At 34.9% G+C, this 19704-nt stretch overlaps 1 protein-coding gene across 1 annotated transcript; it reads right to left on the reverse strand.

Moving 5' to 3' along the window:
* Positions 1 to 155: 155 nt before the first annotated feature.
* On the reverse strand, positions 156 to 19264 carry LOC113118573 (secretogranin-3). The gene is made up of 12 exons (XM_026287848.1): positions 18866 to 19264; positions 17742 to 17794; positions 17500 to 17530; positions 17198 to 17422; positions 14241 to 14383; positions 13881 to 14027; positions 13538 to 13784; positions 11220 to 11336; positions 5560 to 5643; positions 5329 to 5439; positions 4272 to 4361; positions 156 to 779 (listed from the first exon to the last, which is right to left on the reverse strand). Exons 1-12 carry the CDS (start codon positions 18948 to 18950, stop codon positions 661 to 663), a joined length of 1452 nt encoding a protein of 483 aa, XP_026143633.1. The 5' UTR covers positions 18951 to 19264; the 3' UTR covers positions 156 to 660.
* Positions 19265 to 19704: the final 440 nt, after the last annotated feature.

The raw sequence follows: 19704 nt of genomic DNA on the forward strand, positions 1-19704 counted from the left end.
TGGAATATACAGAGTCAAATAGTGGAGGAAAAAACAACAACTAAATTTAAGCTAGATTTGGGAGGTATAAAGATATAAAGACTGCCCCCTACAGACTGAACAGACAAAACAACAACAGAGGAGAAAAGCAACTCACTGATAGTCGAGCAATTTTTTTCTTTTTTTCTTTTTTTTTTTTGGTGGAGAAACGATAATACAGAGTCTTATGCTTCATCAAATAAGAGGATGAAATGCTAAACACCATACATGAATGGATGTTACGTACAGATACAGTATATGCATATAATGCTGTAAGAGTCTATTGCAAAAGAGGGACAGGTGCAAAAGCTTCTATTTCCACTGATTTGCAAGTCATACCGAAAAATCCACCGAATTTCATTCTTCTAGCAGCCAGTGCTGTTATTCTGTCCTAATGCGTAAAAACACTTACAACTCAAATGTGATTTGTGGCTTATCTAGAACTAGAGTGTGTTCTATTGCTGACTGCGCTGAGAGGATATTGCCTTCTGAAGGAAATCATTCTGCAGAAATAGTGTCTGAGTTATCTTGCTTATTAGGAGTTAAAGAATTAGGATCTGTGTTAGTATGCCTGGTCCAAGTATTTAGTATTTAGATATTCTAACTGTTATACTATTACATGTGAAGCTGTACTTGTGGTTCCTACAGGCTTCCATAGATTCTTTTAATGACATCACCTTCGTCCTTCTCAAGGATGCCTTTGTCGATGTATGCGTCCACCTGCTGGTCCATGAAGTCCCTCAGCTTGGAGAGGTCATAATCTTAAACAGAACACAGGAGCTGATCAGGACAAGAATTTTGCAGTTGTGAAGTGATGTTCCATTTAAGTATTAAAATGTTAAGTGATATTAAATAAAAAGTAGTATTTGTTATTATAGTAAAAAAAAAATTTAATTTAATAAAATAAAATGATAAATTTAATATTATGTTTGTAATTGTATAAAGAATTGTAAAATATTTAAAGATATCTAAATGAATTAATGCAATATATATATATATATATATATATATATATATATATATATATATATATATATATATATTTCCCTGTTTAAAAAAAAACTTATTTAACAGAGAAATTATTAAAAATATTTGTTAATTGTTTTAAATGATTAAAAAAATATTTTTGTAAATGTAAAGAGGAAATTATAAACTATGTATTTAAAACTATAATATCATAAATACATAAATAAATAAATAACCCTTTAAAAATAATCGTATTCAACAAAGAGGAATTATAAAAAAATATTGTTAGTTTTATAAATAAAGTATTAATATTTAACAAAGAGAAATTATTGAAAATATTTTTTAGTTGTATTAAATATCTGAAAATATGAAATACTAATAACAACAATGTTTATTTTATAAATGTATAAAGGAAACTATAAACTATTTATTTAAAAAAAATACAATATCTACAAGAAAGAAATACAACAAAAATATTTCCCCATTAAAATATTAATATTTAACAAAAATACATTATTAAAATATATATATATATATATATATATATATATATATATATATATATATATATATATATATATATATATATATATATATATATATTAAATGTATAAACAAAATTATAACATGTTTCTTTAAAACTACAATAACAACAAACAAACAAAAATAAATGTGCTATTCCCCTTTAAAAATAAGGGTTTGATTATTCAGATTTTTTATTTTATTTTATTTCTTTAACAGAAACATAATTTTATTATGTTTAAATGCATATTTGCCTCATCACGCTCAAAAGTTCAACTTTGCAGGACTTTTGTCTTGGGAAATGTTTATAGAAAAATATTATTCTCTGCTTAAATTGCAAAAATATTAACTGGTTAATGTGGCAAGATGCAGGTTTTTCTTCAGTGCTATTTTTGCACTTAACTTCAGTTTCGTAACACATTAGATCTAACGACGGTGGCAGTTTCAGATGAGAAATGTTAAGGGTTATATAAATCTGTGAGCTGGTTAAAACAATGGAGTTTTTCATGCTGAATAAAAGGCTGTTACCTAGAATCATTTAAACAAAAACTTGAAATGTGGGAGGCAAGTCACACAATAGCCTGATTGTATGTTTTCTTTCTAGAAATGATGATGTTATTATCAGTGGATATCAAAGATCATCCATAAATGCCTGTTAGTGTACCATTGTGAGCCTGCGTGAGAGTGGGTGTGTGTGGGAGACAGCCGAAAGCCAAAAGACTCACAAAGCAGTAAATATGCATAAATCCAATTCCAAATTCACAAGTTTTGGCAACGCATGTGTGTGTGAAAGTGGTTTTAGTACATTGTGTGGGTTGAAAAAATTGCTGGCTATCAGAAGAGTGTGTGTTGGTGAATGTTTTTTGTGTAAAGGCTCTGGCTAAATCTATAGACCAGTGGATTCTTTCTGCACTGACCATTACAATTGAATAAGACTGGACAGTCCTCACAGACGCCCAACAGAGCTTCCTGACTCAGTGACTCCTGCTATGTCTGTATCAGAGGCCATAACGACTACGACTCATGTTGTATTTAAAACATTCACTCACACGTCTTGATAAGCGGAGATTTTAATGTTGCATGAAAATGGATGGGTGATGTTACATTACCGTTCAAACGTTTGGCTTAAAAATATAATATTTTAATTCAGGAATTAAGGCTGCATGATACTGATAAAAAGGTGACAGTAAAAACATTGTTACATTTTACATGTTACATTCATTTTAATTTTTTGTTAGAACTAGCTTCATTTTGTGCCTTTCTTTATAAAAACTTTAAATGTTGGTGTACTCCTAATTTTAGGAGTTTCATAAATCACACTTTTTTTTATTTATAATTTTTGGTATTTAAAGAATTGAGTTCTGAGTTAAAAGTGAAAAGCATTTCTTTAAAATAATTATATATCACACACACACACACACACACACACACAAACACATAAAAACTATGTATTTAAAACTATAATATCATATATATATATGGGAACATTTAAGCAACACATCCTAGATCTGAATGAATTAAGTTTTATTAAATACTTTGGAGTTACATTGAGTTGTGTGTTCCCTTTATTTTTTTTTTAGCAGTACACACACACACACACATTTTAGGATCATCAGATTAGTTTTTTCCATTATTCATTTATTTGTTTGCATTGAGAAATTAATTTAAACATGTTAATTAAACATATTTTCTCTATATACATTTTCAGTACCATACTGCAAATATGTAAATTTCCATTGATTTAATGCAAAAAGAAAGAAAGAAAGAAAGAAAGAAAGAAAAAAAGAAAGAAAGAAAATAAAAATAAAGGGTTTACACATTAAGTAATTGTTTTACTTAATTTATTCTATAAAGAAAAAACATTGCAGTAATGAGAACTGTCCTAAAATAGGCTTAATTTGCTTTATTCAATTATATTCTTTTTTTTTCTTTTCTTTTTTTTATTATTATAGCCGGGACATGCTTCACCCGTCTAGACGGTAACACTCTGCCTCTAATGAATCTGTTTTGAATCTGAACAATAGAGCGAGAGTTCTCATGTCCAAATGAGCAGATGATTCCTGAGGAACACAGACAGTGTTTGAGTCTCATGCTGGCAGGTATGAAGAGAGGAACACACAGATCTTTTGTCTAAAACGCAGCAGACTTGCAGTGCTCGAACACAGCCAAGCTCATCAAAGCCATGCATATTCATGAGCGCTCTCATGCACCCACGCTTATTTTAATTGCAAATTAAGAGAAAGAAAAGAGTCTTTAATATGACTGTTCTTCTCAATGTTTTCACTGAATTGTGTGTAACCCTGGGTTTAACAGCTCTAAGAGAGCGAGATAAGGCGTTTACCAGTTGTTTACAGCAGCAAAGGATGGTATTTTTGTCTCACTGTCATTTTTCCAAATCTAGCAACAGCTTTGTCATGTCATTTTGAGCTAATATTCTGTAAAATTGGTCTTAGTTTATTTTGGCAACGTTTGAGGATCTACATATCATTTTCCATCTTTGAATTGTGTTATGCATGTACAGTAGGCTGCTGACCTATATTACATTAATGCAACCACTAATTAGCATGTAGAAACTGATCTCGACCCTTAATGGAATTTAATTGATTGATATTACAAACAAAGCCAGAGCACATATCGTTCTAGCTTCAATCATGATTAAATTGAGAAGACAGAGAGCACACACATGCTCCATTCCATTCCAGCAGCTGTGAAAGAACACAGTCATGTCTGAAAGGAAACGGGTTTGCTGCTTAATGAACATTTACCTTCTTTGTTGCTTTCCTTGTTGTGTTTTTTCAGCCATTCAATGTTCTTCCTGATTGCCTCCAGATAACTCTCAGACTTCCCAGGATGACCTGTCGGACAGAAATCATTCTTATTCTTATTCTTATTCTTATTCCTGGGATCCAGCATCTCCACGACCCTATACCACAATTTGTTTGGGGAATGGACAGAAGGATAATTATACTATATGTTTTGTTTAAACATATTTCTATAAATATTTCTTCTTCTTCTTCTTAAATAGTTGGATGGATATATTTAGCATTTCAATTATTTGTTTAAATATATTTTCAGTTTCACATGTCTTATTCTTCTTTTAAACAGATACAAGCATATCTTTATTAAACAGATGAATAGATTTATGGGTTATTATTTTATTGTTTGTGGTAAAATTTACATCTTTGTAAATATTTATTTCTTATTAGCTTCGTTTCAGTATATTATCATGAATGATACTAATAATTATTATGTATCCCTCATGTGCAATGTTCACAATTTTGCTAGAAAACATAGAGTTGAATTATGTACACTGCATTAACAGTTTGGTGTTATGATTGTTGCTATAGTAACATAACTTCCTCATAATTGTGGCAATTCAAACATGAAAGGAGGATAAATGTAAGATGGGTGTGTTCTAAATGCTTCTTGGGTAATAATCGGCTGTGATTATCACAGCTTTTAACAATAATGTTCAGTACTTTACAAAGAATCAATAAACGTCTCTCTGACCAAGACCTCATCATTTTATTCATAACAGCTGAAGATGTCCTCAATCTGCTGCAGAGTCTCTCCCTATGGGACTGAAACTCTCGCTTGTGTCTCTAAAACACACACACACACACACACACTGCAGTCATTTCCAGCTGAACTGCAGGGTAGTGTTGAATTCTGTATTTGCTACAGGCTTCTCAGTGTATCTGCCTCAGCTCTACTGCTAGAGCGAGCGTCCAGTTAAACAGCTCAATTCCACCAGCAGAAGCTTTTAACATCATCCCAAACTAGAAGCATGTGAAGATGACGCATGATCCTTGATTTACTCACTGATTTCAGCAGCAGTCTGGATGTCTTTGGTCGAGTCTTTGAGAGACTCATACTCCTTCTGCATTTTGGCAGCTTCTGTTTTGGTGTTGTCATCATCATCCAATGCTTTTCCTGGAAGGAGGTGCGATGAGGGGAAAAAACAGTATAGTGATGCCAAAGTCTTGCTGAGCAGAATCTGCAGTGAATGACTTGCAGTTTGCAGTGCTCTGATCTGCGGTGGGTCTGATTTACCTGTAGGGGGTGTCATGCTTAGAGGAACCAGAGACTTGCCCAGCTTGTTCTTGGTCTGCAGGGCAATCATTGCATCCAGATTTTCTGTGTGAAAACACAAGATTTAAAAAAGTGACAATGTTACACGGATTACAAGCATTTTGAAGACTATATATACCGTATTTTCCGGACTATAAGTCGCACTTTTTTCATAGTATGGTTAGTCCTGCGACTTATAGTCAGGTGCGAATTATTTATCAAAATTAATTTGACATGAACCGAGAGAAATGAGAAGAGAGAAAAATGTACCTTCTACAGCCGCGAGAGGGCGCTCTATGCTGCTCAGTGCTCCTGTAGCCTACACTGAAAACATAGAGCGCCCTCTCGTGGTCAGAGACGGTAATGTTTTCTCTTGGTTGTAAATAAATGCAACTTATAGTCCAGTGCGACTTATATATGTATTTTTCCTCATCATGATGTATTTTGGGACTGATGCGACTTATACTCAGGTGCGACTTATAGTCTGAAAAATACGGTGTTTATATATATATATATATATATATATATATATAATATTTTTTTTTTTTCTGATAACACTATACAATAAGGTCCCATTAGTTTACATTAACTAATAATGATCAAGATATTTGGGTTACAGTTTATTTTAAAGTGTCCTTGTTATTGTATAATTAAGTATTAAGTAATATTAATTAACTACATGTACTTATACGGGAAGAAAATAGACTCAAAATGATTAATAGATGCAAGCAAAAAATATCAATGTACTGCATCAATTTTACACAAACAAATGCCTTTTAATTTGATTCGGGATTAAATGATTGTGCAGTGATTTGTACATATACAGACATGTTTGCGAATAAAAATGTTATGTTCTGCATTAATATATCATAAATTGCTCGTGCAAAAAGGAATCCATGCTATGTGGATTGGGTGACACGCGTGCATTAATTGACATCTAGTTCGAGTCTATCTTGTTCAGTTCATTTGGATTTTGAGACTTCATTTTCGCAGTTTTCAGCATTTCACGTCCCACACAAACACAACTACTAAGGAACAAGGCCCGGTGCAATTCATGAACGTGTACACGATTTGAAAAATTTGGTGTCTGCAGAGTTAAGAATTACATGAATGGGAAGCATTTTGTTCAAATAGAGACGTATTTGTGAATACAAACGTTATAGTTTGTATAAAAAAATATCATAATTTGTGCATGTAGGGATTAAAATGTGCATTTGTGGATCCGGCGACGCACGTGCATTCATCCGCGTCTATTCTGAGCTCTATTTGATTCATTTCAATTTTGAGACTTTCGTTCCGCCCTTGAAGCCTTTCCCAATCCAAACACACACACAGCTCGCAATCCATGCGCAGCTGAGCCAAAGAAAAACCAACCACTAGATGGCAATACAGCCCCACTCACGTGAAAGTGAAGTGAAAGTGACATGACATTCAGCCAAGTATGGTGACCCATACTCAGAATTTGTGCTTTTAACCCATCCGAAGTGCACACACACACACACACTGTGAACACACACCCGGAGCAGTGGGCAGCCATTTATGCTGCGGCACCCGGGGAGCAGTTGGGTGTTCGATGCCTTGCTCAAGGGCACCTAAGTCATGGTATTGAAGGTGGAGAGAGAACTGTACATGCACTCACCCCACCCACAATTCCTGCCGGCCCGAGACTCAAACTCACAACCTTTTGATTGGTAGTCCGACTCTCTAACCATTAGGCCACGACTTCCCCGTGTTATTTGTTTCTTTTTGGTTTGGCTATTCTCCTCTGCCCGTAGAAATACAATAAAAACTTAACGTGTCTTAAGACACAGAATAGCTTATATTAATTTGGCCAAACAAGAACTTCGTGACAATAGCCTGCCATGTACTATTGTTATTATAATAGTAAGTACATGTAATATGTAACAAGGACACATTAAAGTGTTACCAAATTCGCTACAGTATTTATTAATCGTTAGTTACAGATACAACCAATTCGTAGTTAGTTCAGGTCTAATAAATAATGTTAACAGATACAACTTTTGTTTTTAATAATGTATAAATAAATGCTGAAATTATTATTAAAGCTGCAGTCGGTAACTTTTGACGCTCTAGCGGTTAATAAACAGAACTGCTTGCATCTTGCGGAAGAACATCGTAGCCGGAACTACTTCTATCTGTTTATGTCTATGAAGAATCACAAAGGTACTGGGTTACTCCGCCGCGGTACCCCCGAAGCAATCTAAAATAGTCCGAATATAAACACTTATTATAGGTGCACCCTAGTGATTCAGGACAAGCTAAAAACACGGTTTGGAAAATGGATTCATGGTGTACTCGCTTACTATATACATTTTTCTACATTTTGAACACAAACAAAGTTACGGACTGCAGCTCTGATTGGTTGTTTTTTTACCGGGAGCGATGGAGTTTCTGCAAATGGAAATAGGACCACTGGGAGGAGCCAGAGGAGCTTTATTTTTTCACAGATCATCTGTCTCATATTCTACTGTCAGGACATAATGACAGGTTTAACAAATATGAAAAAATATATTTTTACAAAAGTTACCTACTGCAGCTTTAAGATTACATTAGATTTAAATATGCAGTATATTACTGTTAGTTCATATTAACTGATGGTAACAAATAAAACCTTATTTTTAAAGTTTTTTCCAGCTTTATAATATTAATTTACAATATTTAAGCTATTCAAATCAGTTTGTTGCTGTAATGGACTGATAAAAAATGCATCTTTAGCAAACAGGCAATTATTAAATTAAATTAAATTAAATGACATAAAATGTAACAAACCAAAGTAAATAATTTGTTAAGAAAATTATTTTGTGAGTAAAAACTGAAAAAAGAAAGAAAGAAAAAAAAATCAAAGGGAATTCTAGGAATAAAAATAAATGATAATAAATACAATTTTATAATATTATTATTATTACACATTTTACAAGTTTTTTTAATAATAAAACGCAATTTTAACAGTGTTTTATTATAATGTATAATTACTTGTTCATGTCTTAATTTATGTTTTATTAAAAAAACACTATATTTTATAGTTAAATTACATGTATTTTCTTTTTAAACAAACTTTATGTATATGTATATTCATGCACACACACACACACACACACACACACACACATACATGTGTAGCTTTCATGGTACTTATAGATATCCAATGAATAGGTTTTTACTGTAACTTATTTTTAACCTTTTTTCTATTATAATTTCAACATGATTGCTACAGATGCTACAATTTTAGTAATGTCTATTTCTTTTCATTTAAGGGTAAAAGAGTCCCATTACAGGTTATTTTTCTATCTTATCATAATTATCTTTGACAACATAGAGCTTTATCCAGCACTCCATATGCAGATATGGATGTACGCTGTACTCATTATGGTTGTGTACACACTTTTGTGTCTTGGAGCTGTTTGCCAATGACAAACACACACATATTAGGGCAGAATGATAAGAGCCTCGTCTCATGTTTAAACCACAGCAGATCAATAACCAGCTGTATCCTGGCAACACACCCTGCCATTTCATTTGATCTTTACAGCTCTGTCATCATGTGGCACAGGTTGCCAGAGTAACCCATTATTACGCAATGGAGAATTCCAAATTGTTATCTGTGTTCCATCATAACGACCGCGAGCATCTCATTAGAGAAACAGACAGGATTAATTACATGGAATAAAAGAGAGAGGGATCAAAAGAGAGAACACTGGATGAATGAAACAGGATGCTGTTTGCTTGAGCATATCTTGAACATATAAGGACCTGAAACGGACATGGCCTTTCTCCGCTTAAAATATACTGATCAGTTATGATAAGTGGCATAAAGTCAAATTTTGTAATGAAATATAAACAAAAAATCTTGTGAGCAATATGTCTCTGTAAAATCCAATTTATTCACTAAGAATTTTGAAATAATTTTCTTTGATCTCCCATTTACCTTGTTAGAATAATGCTGTTATTTTCTTTTGGTTCAGTTAGGCTATCCTTAGAAAACTGCAGAAACTAATGTTGAAGATCGCAGTAAAACATTAGTGGGTGTAGAATATAGATAGTGGGAATCAGTTCACTGAGAATAGTCCGTGATATTCTGTCTTTAGTCACAGATATATACGTATAAACACAGACCGATGTCAAATTCTTAGCATCAGTGTATGAAATTTGATTCATCTGTAGTCATTAAAGATATACCTGTCACCTGAGGCAACACAACTGACTCAAACCATCTGTAGTGAAAGAACAATACTATTAACACAGATCCTGTGCCAGGAAAAACAAACACGTATTGTATGAGTCAAATTAATGACAGGAAAAGGTTTTCCATATAAGCAGTTATTAAAAATCGGTAACACTTTATTTTGATAGTCCACTTTAGACCTTCAGTAAGTAACTTTGCAAATACATGACAACTAGAAGTAATTCGAGTATTAGTAGACTGTCTGCTTAATATATTCTAACACTTTATTTTGATGGGTCCACAACGTATAACATACTGACTATGACAAACTTTACAAGTATACGTCAACTTATTCTACTAAACCTACAAATCTTAAAAGTAAGTTTACAGAAGAAAAAAAAAAGAGCTTGCATATTTATAAAATGAAATTCCAAGACTGCTTACAATAAAGAATGTCCTTGGAGAGAGTACACTTTCATGACTGTTTTTAAGTACACTTAAAAAAAAAGTCCACTTTGTACTACTGTTTAATTGAAAATTTTAAATCATTATGTTTTTAATAATCTTTTATCAAACTTGAAATACGTGCGCTTATTTTGATGTGTTGACTAATAAAGCACACATTAAGTACTTGCTTATAATTTGAACTGTAGTGTTATTCAGTTTTACAGTTTATATTAATATATTTTAAATACTATTTTGAAATTCTTACAAAACAAGCAATTACAAATATGAATTGAAATGAGGTTAAAATATATTTTAGTTTACAATAAATTATTGTCAGTTCATTTGACAGTAATTATATTTCAAAGACACATGAAGCAATTAAGTACATAAGATAAAAGATCAATCAATCAATCAAATCAATCAATCATCTGAAGAAATCTGCTTAAAGTATACATTCTATATTTGATTTGATAGGGACAAACATTTAACATAAGAAGCAAATCAAAATACAGCTGCCTTTTACTCTTTCTCTCTCTTTGAATCTGGACAAAGCATTATTTCAGGAACCAAATGCACACAAAAGTAGTCAGTCACATAAAGCTTATCTCGGGATTTCCTTTTGCCCACGCAAACATACATCATGTCCTAACCAGTGTGAAAAACTACCAGTTACAAGTATTTATATCAATACCTATACTTACTAAAAGAGAAAACACTGTGTAATGTGACACAATAGCTGCTGATCAGAACATATTGGTTGTTTAACACATATACTAGATATAAGCTATTTCCTGGGAATGTGCAATACTTCAGTTTCATTAGCCGCTATAGATAATAAATAGAAGAATAATGTGCAGTAAACACACATATACATAACTAGAAAAAGTGCAGTTACCGCAACTATTTGCACTGCAAACCAGTGTGTTGTTTGACACCACATACCTTGAATATTCAAATTAAAAATGCCCACACTTGTGTCAAAAATAAGGCGTACAGACAACTTTGGTCTTACCCAGATAAGAAACTCCTTCTTCAGGTGTGATGGTTCCATATTTGACCATCATCTTCACAAAGTCGATCAAGGTCTTCATGATGGTGATCAGTGTTTCTCTCTCCTCTTTATCTTGCTCTGTAAAGTGAGAAAAGAAGGATGTGACAGATTAAGCAATGAGAGCAAATTTTAATCTGGATTAATGTGGTGTTTGATGAAGAAGAGGGCAGTTGAACCACAGGAAATGTGTTTAACCAGATGGGGATGTTTCTAAAGACCTTATGGCTGCTGATTTACTGAATGAGCTGTGTTGTGTTATGTTACATTACTGTTTGTGTGGCTTTTGAGTGTTCTGTTGTGCTATACTCCCGCATGTGCATTTTTTTTTTACTTTTTTACTTGCTCAGGTCGTAATTATTTATATTTCCTTTGAAATTTGGTTAAATTGTACTGCCAACAAGCATTTGAGAACAATTAAAATTAGTGGTGGGCCGTTATCGGCGTTAACGTGCTGCATCGCCGTTAATCTATTTTCAAAGTTGGGTTAGGAGCTGGGTCTAGGCGAGCTATGATGACTTTCACCTTGATATTTTATATAACCGATTGGTTGAGGCCAGCCTAAAAAGATGCTCAGGACAGTTGACGGGCCACTGCTGCGCATCGTCACGAAAGCTTATCTTTTAAGCCGTACCGCTTGTCGATTTAAACATTAAAGCATCCAAACACAAGACGCGGAAAAGCTGAACAGAGTAGCTGGTTATTTGCGCTGTGATCGGTGTGCACGAGAGAGAGAGAGAGAGAGAGAGAGAGAGAGAGACGCGTATCACGGACAGCGACACTGAACCGAGCTCTCTTCTGTGAAGTTCTCCTCGAAGTCCTTCCTGTACCTGAACGAACAAATACAAATCTCAGTTTGAACAAACAAAAAGATGTGAAAGAGCCCAATTCAGCACCATGGTGTTCTGGTGTTCAGGGCTCACGCAGAGAAAGACGTCTCAAAACACTTGAACACCGAATTTGCTTATTTTTGCTCTTGTGCCGACAAATACAAACAAAATATGTCAAAATATCCATATAAAAACTGTCAGTTATTTCTTAAGTGAAAGTAAACGGTTAAGGAAAAAAATGGGATGTGTATTATATTGGATGCGTTCATCGTCTCTTAAAGGGACCGCGCCTAGTTTAGCTACTGGCTGCTGTAATGTTAATCAAAGAAAATGAGAATAAAAATAACTCACTGTTCTTGACTGAAGTACTTTGTAGTTTTAACAGTCAAACCAAAAATTATTCAGACACCAGATATAATTTTTGATATATATTGCAAAACTGTAATAATGTGAGAAATGTTGAAGGTGTCTGAATAAATGTAGGTTTGATTGTGTATTTCATTTTTACATTGAAGACTATCCAGTGCTATTTTACATTTAATTATTTGGTTTCTGTACCTTGACACCTACAAACTTAAACTTAAACATTGGTGTGAAACAGTCTTAAGGTTGTTTGCAGCTTGTGCAATGTGGAATTAGTTTACAGCTTTTTCAAGCACTTTGTGATGCATTTTGGAAACAGGAGATGAGCCCCTTTTCTAATGCACAACCTAGCTTGATAAACCCCTTCTCAAGGACTTACTGTTTGTCAGTTTTATTTGAGTTACACACATATTCTGAATGCCTTCGGTAGAATTCGAATGAGCCATTTTAATCTAGATTAATCTAGATTAATTTCAAAATCACAGTGAGATTGATCTAGATTTTAAAAAAAAATAATCTATGCCCACCACTAATTAAAATATTCTTGAATGCCATTTCTGTTGAAACCTGTACAGTTTGTCATGTGTTTAAATATATTTGTTATTATACATTTGTAAATATTAAGTTTAAAATATATAAACTTTTACTAATGTAATATCAAATAACACACTACAGTTAAAAATATAATCAAATATTAAGTACTTTATATCCACTATATCGTATGTTAATCAACAAATCAAAATAAGCACAACAAAATATTAAAACATGATGATTTAACACTTTTCATTTGACATCACAAAGTGCATCTTTTAAAAATGTACTTAAGTGTGATAAAAACACCGTTATTAAATTGTATTCCCTTTAAGTACACTTAAATAGCCTTTTATTTTATAAACATTTGATTATGCAAGTAGATTTATAAAAAAAAAATACACACACTTTTAAGACACTACAAGCGCACTGAAAATTTTTAAGTGCACTTCTTTATTTGTGTGTGTTTTACTGTATTCAGTGTGTGTTGTAACATGTTGTATGTTTTGTGTTGTACTGTATTGTGTCATATGTTGTGTTGTTTGTTGTTTTGGCTACCTGAGTCGAGGCTCTTGAGGAGTCTGTAGAAGTTGGGGAAGAACTGAAGGTCCTGCAGTCCATCTTCAGGGTTCAGTTCGTTTCTGTCATTCCCATCGCTCACGGCGTCCCATGAGTCTTCGGCCCTCACTGTGTCATCTCTAATCTCCTCCTCCTGTTCTTCATCACCATTAACATCATCACCACCATTAGCATCATGACCTTCATCCTCTTCATCATATCGTCGACTGGGCCTGTCTTCCTCATCCTGAAAAATCCAAGCAAATAGAGAGGTTTTTTTTTTCTTTGTGGATAAATACGCAGTTGGTAGAAAAACTACAGACACACAGTCACACACTCGTACCATATTGTTTTCTGTGTCTTTCACAGCATTAACAGGGTAGTCCATACTGAGGTCTCCAATCATGTTATCTTTGGCATTTTTGGTAATCAGATCCTGCAGGGCTTCAGCAACTTCATACTCCAGTGTCTCTGCCTGACTGTCTGTGATCTGAAGGTCAAACAAAAGAACACAACACCTGCTAAAACGATCAATTCACAAAGGTATTATTACATGACATCTATTTTCCATGCTATTTAGGCTGGTTAAACTGGAATATGTTTCCCTAGAGGAATTAATACATTATGTATGATGTTTATTGCATGGCTCGTGAATATGGCAGCTATCAGAATCACTGTGCATGCCACAATTTGAATCTCTTACTAGACCCAGCTTGAGCAGTTTAGACACAATTCTGTCAAATACTCCTCGGTCATCCTCTTCGTAGATTTTGTTGGCGATTTTCTGGACGATGTCATGAGCTGTTAGCGGGGTCCCGTCCAGCTGCCGGAAACTTTCAGGATCATCTGAAAAAGGAACACATTAAAATACTTCACATCCCTCCAAAGAGGATAACTTTAAATATAGAGTTTTAATAACTGTTCTAATTCTATGAGAATAGGGACGTCCAAACCACAACTTACTTATTTCGGATAATAACCCGGAGCATTTCTAGCCTTTCATCTGTATTGGAGAATGGATATAACTTGATTATAAATTAACTGCTGATGGACTGTAGGTAGCCTTGCATATCCACCTTATCCAGCATTTTTGGGATGTCTTTTTCTGTACCATAGGTTTAGTTTCTATAGTGTGCTGCATTTGATATTGCTTTATCAGAAGCCCACAAGCTCAAAGCTCTTAAAAAGTGAAACTAAGTAGGAGGGGAATGTGTGAAACAGAGATCTGAATGTTGGAGCTGAGATCTGCCAGCAATTCGTGTCTGTCTGTTGTAATTCCTGTAACGCAGTGAAATCACACAAAAACACCTCCCACTCTGTTATCTGCCATTATCTACCACAGAGATCGACTTACACTGCCTTAATCGCTTCCAGTAAACTCACCATCTGCCTGAAACGTGACACTGATCAAACGTCTGACGCTCATTCTGAGTCAGAGGTCTTAGGTGGTCTGAGTGCCTTTATGACATGACAGTGTCATAAAAACAAAACGTAGAGCGGTCATATTATAAGTTAATTGAGCTGCACAAACGGCTTTTCCTTGGATAGCTGACATCAGGCAGATGAATACATGAACACTTGACTGCTCACATGTCAACAACATCTATTCTGTGTCCAGAAACATGGTCCACCCAGTCTTGATGAGGTAATAAGAAGGACATGGAACAGGTATTCCTATTCCTAAATACCATAGGAGCTAACAATTCAAATGTGTTGAAGTCTGCTGTGTGTAGCACCTACAGCTCTGCAGAGCCTTTGTGATTTTGTGATTTTTTTACGAATCATAAATCACAGTACATCACAATGTAACTGTGGCTATGCAAAGAGGTTGTTTTTGTAGGAAGGCAACATAGTTTTACAAAACTACTGTATATTTGACATACTGTAGCCTCAAACAGTGAAATAATTTCACATGTTGGTTAGCCAATCATAACACAGGACATACTTAAAATGCACAAAGAATGCATATTTAATTGCAAGAGTCATAAAGTAGAAAATGGACATGAAAAAAAAAACAGAAAGTTGATTTTCATCAAAGAAACATCAGAGGGTCGGGGAAAATGGTAAAAGGAATAATGACCTCTTTGAGCTATTGTGCTACAGTATTATTAGGTTAGAAGGGTTTTTAATGTGGGTGTATGTTTAGTTTGACTGTCCTGTTGTAGGGGACTGTGGGGTTTAATGCTACAGTATAAAACATCCAGTACAGCAGCCTGTGGAGGGATAATCCTCAGATTCTCTCTCTCCTTCTCTCTATCACTCTGTCTCTTTATCTCTACAAAATTCCTCCTGATTGATCTATGGTGTCTGCCACCTGTTCCTGTGTTTAGGATCTCATACAGTCACAGGAATGGATTAGCACTTTCAAAGCGGGAGATCATTTGGCTTTTCACAGGTCACAATTAAAAGAAAAATGTTCATTGATATTTCACGGTTTCCTGAGGCTGACTATTTTACCATTTAGAATCCACAATGTCCTGACTCGTATAAAATAGTTAAAGGGGTCATATGATGCAATTTCAATTTTGTCTATTCTCTTTGGAGTGTTACAAGCTCATGGTGAATGAAGAAGATCTGTAAAGTTGAAAAGTCTCAAAAGAGATATTCTTTATCAAAGTTAAGACTCGCCCACCTGAAATGGCTCGTTCTAACACGCCTCCATATGTCTACATCACTATGTGAAAATATTTGCGTAATGCCGCCCAATGTTCACGCAAAGAAAGAACCGCAGTTAGTGTTGAAGCAGCCATGTCAGGGAGATTCTGTGTGTATCTAGGCGAAAGCAAAAGCACTTTATTTGACCTTCTGAAAGTAGATGCATTTAGAGAGAGAGAGAGAGAGAGATGGTCAAACAGTGGAGTCAGCTGTTTTAACCGTCCGTGGCTTGTGTACTGCAAACACATACCATCTTCATCACTGTGTCTGTCACACGACTCTGTTCCCCTTTCAGGCTTGAACTGATGGTAAAACTAAAGACATTATTAACTGTCTTTACATTTATTTTGAAAGATGAAGCACACGGTTATGGAAAGGGGCGTTACATTTTCGACGAGTGCTTGCGGTGTTCGGCCAATCACAATGCACTTGACCAGTTGGCCAATCAGAGCAGACTGCGCTTGTCGGAAGGAGGGACTTTGTAGAAAACGACACGTATGAGAGAGGCAGGGCATAGAGGACCTACAATAATGTACAGTATTTGAAAAATAATGTGTTTTTTGAACATTAAAGCATGCCAGCATATTCCATTCCACAAAATAATGATCTTTAAAAAAGCATCGTATGACCCCTTTAACACCAGGAGACCAAAGCTATGCTCAAAATGGAATAAAAACACAGTAAACACTACATACTAAATGATAAGTGAAAAATAAATTGACATAAATATGGTTACATTTTTATTTGTCTTAATGTTTAAATGTCTTGAGTTTTTATTATTATTATTATTTATTTATTTATTTATTTATTTATTTTTGTTCAAAATGGGCAAAATAAAATACCAATGAAAAAAATGACATCTGGTTCATTCATTAGTCTGGAAACAGCAAACACATTACATTGTTTACAGCGTATGTGAAAAACAACATACTTTGCAAAGTACACATACTACATGGTATGCTCTTCAGAATAAGGCTTTGTCAGCATGGTAGTTGTAGTTCTTACCTTGGTATTTGTAGTCCATTCCACTCTTAGTAGAGTCATAATCATCGGCCAGTCTTCTGTTTTTGGTAGTGTCGGCCTCATCAGTACCGTATCGCTCTTTCACAGAATCTGAGATGGGAGTCTCGTTGTTTGACTCTTTGGACTTCTCAGCCAGAGACCTAAGGAAAATGATGTCATCATCCTCAGAGTTTGACTCTGCCTCAGCTGGTGGAGTTGGCTTGGGTTCTGCATGGATGAACAGCAAACACTTGTGAGCTACTGATCGCTGTGAAGCGCTATGTCTGCATAAGATTATTCCTCACCTGTCTTCCTGATGCTGTCAGCTTCTGCAATCTATTGGGGAAAAATAAATAAAACCACAGTCTTGACTTTTACATACATGTTTATTTAAATATATTTGAAATTAATGCAGAAAACATCTATACCCAGAATCAAGGGCACAAAAGTAGTACAACAGTACAACAGTAGTTGTGTCTGATGCAAATGTACAAAGTATATTTGTGTCTTAGAAATTAACAATAAGTTCATATTTCTGAAACCACACCTGCTGTTCTAATGGCTTCTCCTCAGTCAGCTCTCGGTTATACATGCTCTTATCTGGAACAGGAAATAAATGCACAAACACATTTAATATAGGCAAAGATTACTGATGGTAAAGTAGGTCAGTCGTAGCTGACCTTAAAGGGACATAAAAAAGCTGAATTTATTTTTGTGTTCCACAGAAGAAAGAAAGTCATTTCATTTCGAACAATGTAACTGGGAGCAAATGATTACAGAATTGTCATTTTTGGATGAACTATGCCTTTAATACAGTTACACCAGATAACAAAAATAATATGACCAGAAGAGACCAGAAATAAATCTGCAGTATCACAACAGTATCTAGCTCAAATTACTATTGATTGGTTATAACATTGTAATTATAATGTAAAGACCTGTAACAACATAAATGAGTTTCTAAAAAAACTAAATCTGTGCATCTATGTTGTATGAATCGACTATAATTTTGAAGGAATCAAGACACTCTACTTTATACAAGACTATTTTTACCCTAAAGAAATAGTTATTAATATGCATTTTCTTCAGTCTGTCTATGGTTGTTGGGATCTTTGATGCATTCAGTTGCGGTCCAAACTATCCAAGAGAAGTTGCCATGGAATAATCGGATTACAGAACAAAAGACTAAAGGCTTCTGAAAACTGAGTCTAGAGCTTCCTGTACAATAAAGGATGAAAACAACAACAAACTAAATAAACCATCCAATTCATTCACCTTCTTCCCATATTTATATATGTTTAATATATACTGATGGCCAACATAATCACAATATATAGCCTATTTATAATGCAACGTAATGTGTAATAGTTGAAATTAAACATAGATCCTAACATTTTGCCTACTTCCATTTGAAAACAAAGCATGTGCACTCTGAAGTCCAGACATGTGTTAATGAGTCAGTTGGACGCTGTCCTAAATATCATAATAGCAAAATATCGTCTGATTAATTTAATGTGGCCTAATGAAGCAATTTCTAGTTTTATTACACGTCGTGCATGTTTGGTGTGTTCCACTCAATCGGATGAATCTTCTAAATCAAATATTCCATATCTTCTAATATTTTGGACCGATGTGTTGGACTATATGCTTGTCGGTTATTCAGTAACTCACCGTCGGGTCCGGCAGGTGTGGGGAACGCGCAGATCTGCGATATTACAGCAAGGAAAACCACAATCCCTATGCGTTTTGACGCCATGCTTCAGCTGGAGTTCAGACGTTTTCTCTCTTGCTCTCTCTGTTGTCTTCTGTGGAGATAAACGCGCCGTCGGATTGGTTTTGTGGAGCGCGCTGGGGTTGGCAGGCTGCCGCGCGCTCTCAGCGCCTCTCCTCTGTAAGCGCAAAGGCTTTAGTTCCTCGGGAGCTGTTGAGTCCCTGCAGTGCTGAAACCAGGTCGCTGGCTATAATTAACAGCGGATAAGCTGATGGGAGCTCCTCGTGTATAGCGGGCCCTGACTCCAGCAGCTCATGGATGGATGGAGGGAGGAGGATGAGGACGGCACGGTTACATCCGCCCATGTGCGTCAGTCTGAAGCACCTGCGTCACACGCGCATCTCGCATTCATTCATGCAGCGGTGCAGCAAACGACCGATGAGCGAAAAAAAAAAAAAAAGAGCAGATAAGAGAGAGGCAAGACGGCACTCTGAAAATAACCAGTTTATGACAATGCAGATTGAACTGCAAATTAAGATTTGACCCGTTTTGGTAATGCCTATTATGCTTTGAGGTAGGCTACACATGCGTTGGCTGGGATAAATAGATAGATAGATAGATAGATAGATAGATAGATAGATAGATAGATATACTATGAAGACTTGTTATATTAGATTTCATATATGCTTTTATGGATAAAGTGTTATGGAGTAGGCCTATTGATGGATTGATATGGTTTTATAGGTAAAACTTGACAGCAATCTTGACAGCATGAAGGTATTGAAAATATGTTGCCCAG

Source organism: Carassius auratus, chromosome 18 (genome assembly GCF_003368295.1).
Source record: "Carassius auratus strain Wakin chromosome 18, ASM336829v1, whole genome shotgun sequence".
Classification (NCBI taxonomy): Eukaryota; Metazoa; Chordata; class Actinopteri; order Cypriniformes; family Cyprinidae; genus Carassius; species Carassius auratus.

What these genes read in the sequence shown, in the direction of transcription:
- LOC113118573 (XM_026287848.1), bottom strand. Translation starts at nt 18,950, where the DNA reads ATGGCGTCAAAACGCATAGGGATTGTGGTTTTCCTTGCTGTAATATCG. An exon ending in AACTGCTCAAGCTGGGTCTA is followed by an intron (nt 14,028 to 14,240) that starts GTAAGAGATTCA and finishes TTTGACCTTCAG; the next exon opens with ATCACAGACAGTCAGGCAGA. An exon ending in CAAGGAAAGCAACAAAGAAG is followed by an intron (nt 780 to 4,271) that starts GTAAATGTTCAT and finishes GTTCTGTTTAAG; the next exon opens with ATTATGACCTCTCCAAGCTG.